General features: G+C 36.6%; 1 protein-coding gene across 1 annotated transcript; it reads left to right on the top strand.

The window, feature by feature from the left end:
- The first annotated feature begins 551 nt into the window (after nt 1–551).
- Nucleotides 552–4,439, top strand: LOC145065961 (inactive TPR repeat-containing thioredoxin TTL3-like). Its single transcript, XM_079013085.1, has 6 exons — nt 552–1,725; nt 2,183–2,375; nt 2,452–2,636; nt 2,727–3,060; nt 3,154–3,319; nt 3,944–4,439. Exons 1-6 carry the CDS (start codon nt 809–811, stop codon nt 3,979–3,981), a joined length of 1,833 nt encoding a protein of 610 aa, XP_078869211.1. The 5' UTR covers nt 552–808; the 3' UTR covers nt 3,982–4,439.
- The last annotated feature ends 466 nt before the right edge of the window (nt 4,440–4,905 follow it).

The raw sequence follows: 4,905 nt of genomic DNA, 5'->3' as shown, positions 1-4,905 counted from the left end.
ATAAGTTAGGGACCAAACATGCAAATTACTCCAAACGATAGGGACCATTCATGTAATTTACTCTTTTCCCTTTAACAAAACAAATAAATTACATGTAACCTACAATTATGCTGTATCATTTGTACAAACTCTTTGGGTTGATCCAACTTTCTCTTGGTTTTTGTTTTTTATCTCTATAAATTCTTTGTTTTGATAACTTACATGTAACCTTTGTCATCTGTAGAATTACATCTGTATCATTTGTACAAACTCTTTGGGTTGATCCAACTTTCTCTTGGTCTTTGTTTTTTATCTCTACAAATTCTTTGTTTTGATCCAGCGTCTTTTTCTATCTTCATATATTGACGCCGTTAAAAAAATAGTCAATATAAGAAAGAATAAGGAATAATAAATCCCTAATAATTTTTATTTAATTAACTAATTTCTATGGCATGACATGAACCCTATATTGATTTTGGACGGCTGTGATGAGGTGTGGTGCAGTAGTCCAGCTGATTCCAGTGGTGGAGTGGATCATAATTTCACAAATACAATAAATAGATACAACCCATCTCTTCCTCTCGCTCTCCACCAGCTCATCATATTCATTCTTTGCTTCTTCCTTTTATATATCACGAGATCCCCATCTTCTTCTTCTTTTCTCTTTCTCTTTCTCTTTCTCTCTCTATTAATTCATGTACTGTTACCGACTTTTCTCCTTCTATGTCCTTCCGTTAAAGTTTCCATTTTTATAGCTTTTTCAGACATCCTACTTGCTATCCCCACAACCACCCAGCTTTTGCTCCAACGAATTTCTTCATTTTTAGCAATGGAGCATGTCGGGAAGCCGTTTGATGAAATGGGTCTTCAGTCACTTCCCAATGTACTTGAAAACTCATGTTCTCTTGAGCAGAACAAGCCTGATTTCAAAGAACTCGATCTGGGTTCTGCGACTTCAATCTCCGGAAGCGGTGGTGGTGTGCGTGGAGCTGAGAAAGACCCATTACGTAGAAGATCTAATAGATCTCATTCCGGCGAGCTAAATGCGAGTAGTATCCCCGCCAATACTACCCCGGAAAAGCTTCGATCTGGCTCTGGTGAGTTGAATCGGAGGGGTGGTCATCGGAGAGCGTATTCCACAGGAGCTCCGTTGATATATTCGGGTAGTGGAACCATCCACTTTACTGGAAGTCCTGCCACCACTACTAGCACTAGCAGCACCACCACTACCACCAACAGCGGTGGCAGCGGCGGTGGTGGCAATGTAAGTTCAGTAAATTCTCCCAATACAAACTTATACCCAACTGGCAACATCTGCCCATCAGGTAAAATCCTTAAATCCAATATGAATTCTCGTACACCGACAACCCGACCCGAGAAATTGGGGTTGGGTATGGGTACTGGCAATTACGGCCATGGAAGTATAATCAAAGGTGGGGGAAGATCGGTTGAATCAAATGGAGAAATCGGGATAATTTTAAAGAAGGCAATGATTAGTCATGATGTTGAAGAAGTGAAAAACGCTGGAAATGAGTTGTACAAAAGAGGCAATTTCACAGACGCTTTATCTTTATACGATCGTGCCATTACCATCTCGCCGGAAAATGCAGCTTGCCGGAGCAATAGGGCGGCAGCATTGACTATGTTGGGGAGGTTTGGGGAGGCGGTTAGAGAATGTGAGGAGGCTGTGCGGTTGAACCCTGGTTATCAAAGAGCTCATCAAAGATTAGCTTCTCTTTATCTCCGGTAACTTCACTAAACCATGATCCAATCGATCTTTTTAATTTCAAATAGATCTTAATTTCCACATAATATTAGTTAGATTTCATGAACGTTAATGCCCTTAAATTTTGCTTCGAGATTTGCACATAATCGACACAATTAGAATCTAATGATTATTTGTATAGAACTAGGTTACATTTATTTCGATAATCATTTTTCTAAAATTACTTCTTACATAATCATCCAAATCTGATTACTCCTTGTTGGCATTAGGCTCTTATGTCAGCTACCATGTTACATTGTACTTGATTCACATCATGTCATAGCCATCATAGCCATCATAGCCACCTAGCTAACTAATGTACCTGACTTACATCATGTCATGATGTTCTTGGCACAACAGTGTGGGTCAGCTTAGCTGTTGCCGGGAGAATAACCCTTTTGCAGTAGTCTGATTATTTTAACCCTAAATAATTTACAGGCTAGGCTACGTCGAACGCGCCTATCACCACCTTTCTCATAGTCAACAAAACGACATAACCGAGATACAAAAATTACAAACTTTGGAAAAACATATTAATAGATGTGCGGATGCCCGAAAGATCGGTGATTGGAAAGGAGCACTTCGGGAATGTGAAGCCGCCATGTTAACCGGAGCCGTGTCGTCTCCACACGTACTCATCCAAATCCTTTTCTTTTTATTTTCATTTTTACGATTTGACCTTGTGTTTTAACCGTGTAAATTTACAGATAATCGCATGCAAGGCGGAGGCGTTTTTGAAACTCCATCAACTTGAGGATGCCGATTCTACCCTTTCCGAGTTACCAAAATTAGACCCTTTCCCCTCTTCATGTGCTAAAGTCAAGTTTTCCGGAATGTTCTCGGAAGCATATGTGCTTTATATCCGAGCTCATGTTGACATGGCATTTGGAAGGTTAGCTTAATTTCTAGTTTAATTTTTCCTTTTAAACATCTTTTATCCACACAACATGTGTAATTTTTTTTAACATTATGGTAATGGCAGGTTTGAAACTGCGGTTGCATTTGTGGAAAAGGCTGGTTTGATTGATTTTGGAAACACGGAAGTTGCGATGTTAATAAAAAATGTGAAATTAGTAAACCGAGCTCGTACACGTGGCAAAGATCTTTTCAACTCGGGGAGATTCACTGAGGCATGTGTTGCGTATGGTGAAGGGCTCAAATACAACTTGTCAAACTCGGTTCTTTATTGTAATAGGGCGGTTTGTTGGTCTAAGCTCGGGTTGTGGGAGAAATCTATAGAGGATTGTAATCTTGCCCTTAACTTCCAGCCAAATTACACAAAAGCCCTTTTGAGGAGAGCCGCCTCATATGCAAAGGTGATTAGATACTTTCATTTATTCGTTGATACCCATCATACTTTTATATATTTTTCTTGATCTAATTCTTTAAAAATGTTATTGGATTTGTAGCTCGAGCGTTGGGGTGAAGCAGTGAGAGACTATGAAATTTTGAGGAAAGAACTTCCGGGAGATAATGAGGTTGCGGAATCACTATTACGAGCTCAAGAGGCATTAAGATTGACTCGAGGGGAACCTTCGGGGATTGATCGCATTAGAGCTTCAACACATTCGTGTGGTAATTTTCATAACTTTTTCCTATATCGATCATATGTTATTCGTTTTCGCAAATTTATCATTTTGTTGATAATTACCTTTTCACCTATTGTCAATTATTACCATCAACTTAGGGGATTTTAGGTTTTTTTAGAATAATCGAAAATTTTCTAGAACTACGTGCCACGTCAAAACATTAGAAAAAGTATGTTTTATGAACTTGGCATTATAATATTTTCTTTAGATTGCGACGATAGATGTTTAAGCAGTGTGTGTGATCATACCAACACTAATGCACCGGATCCGATCAATACTAGGACGGGTGACCATGTTTGAAGTTCTAGTGTTGTACACATTTAACTTATTAGGTCATATAGACTAATTTTCAGCTTGAAAGATGACATCAATTTTGTAGACTTTTTTAGGATAATTCTCATTGCATTAAACTAAATATAATTAATGCCAATGGGAAATTCTTTCTAATTTTGTACTAAATGTGTATTGAATTTTAGTTTAAGAAATGACATCAATTCTGTTTATGCCTATACTTTGTCGACTCTCATTTACTTTCAAACGATCCATCAAATTCATATATTTCTTGTATTTTTATCGATAGTTACAATTTTCATTTTTGTGCATGAAACAGAGCCTCAAACTATCAATATCAAGAGTCGCAACCATTAAGCATTTTGACACACATGGCAAATCTTGTGACACGTCATATGCCGATTTGGTGATTCTTGTGAAATCGAGCTAAGTTTACGCCCGCATGGCAATATTCGATTCTTGACTACCAATGTTCTCAAGCACAAGTGCAGCAGTACAGTTTGATGAACATGTGCCACGTGTACTTCTTTCAAAGTTTCAAGTACCTTCCCTTCATTTCACTAAGGGAGAAAAAAGGAGAGTTTACTTGAGATAAATTCATATATAATAAGATTTTATTTATTTTCGTACAAATTATTGTGGGAACATTGAATATTGTTGATTCCATTCCATTTCATTTTATTTTTTTATATTTATTTGGTTTTCCCCTTTTATGGGGAAAATTTGAATTCTCTGTAATACCCTTGTAATATCCGAATTTTTTTTTATATTTTACTTCCACATTATATTATACCCCTTTATATGGTATTATGGTATCGTGGTGTTTTGGTCTACAACCGGAGTTCATAGCAAACTAATAATATTGAATGCAAGATTTGTTGCTTTTCATGTATATTGTTGATTCTCATAAAACAGGGTCTTGAAATTTATCCTAATAACTACGACTACGTTAAAAAGATAACAAAAATATATGAGAATCATAAAGTAAGTAATATATGTACATCTCGATCCTTCAATCAAAATTATTAATGGTCGAGATTACAAAATGTTTGTTTTAACTTTATTAGAGATGGAGTGTATAATCAATCGGCCTTTAAAATCACACACTAAGTATTATATTTGCTGATCAAATGATAATAAAGTGACAATTTATTGACATAAGTTTAAATTGGTAACAAAACGTTATTAGAAATATAAAACTCCAATAATGTTAATCCTAAGTTATCCGTATGTATGCACATGATACAAATCTCTTAATGTCATGTGCACATACCCTAATTC

Source organism: Lactuca serriola, chromosome 8 (assembly GCF_051521515.1).
Source record: "Lactuca serriola cultivar US96UC23 chromosome 8, Lser_US96UC23_V15, whole genome shotgun sequence".
In the NCBI taxonomy this organism is placed as follows: Eukaryota; Viridiplantae; Streptophyta; class Magnoliopsida; order Asterales; family Asteraceae; genus Lactuca; species Lactuca serriola.
Note: the sequence above shows the minus strand (reverse complement) of the source record. Positions and strands in the feature narration are given on the sequence as shown.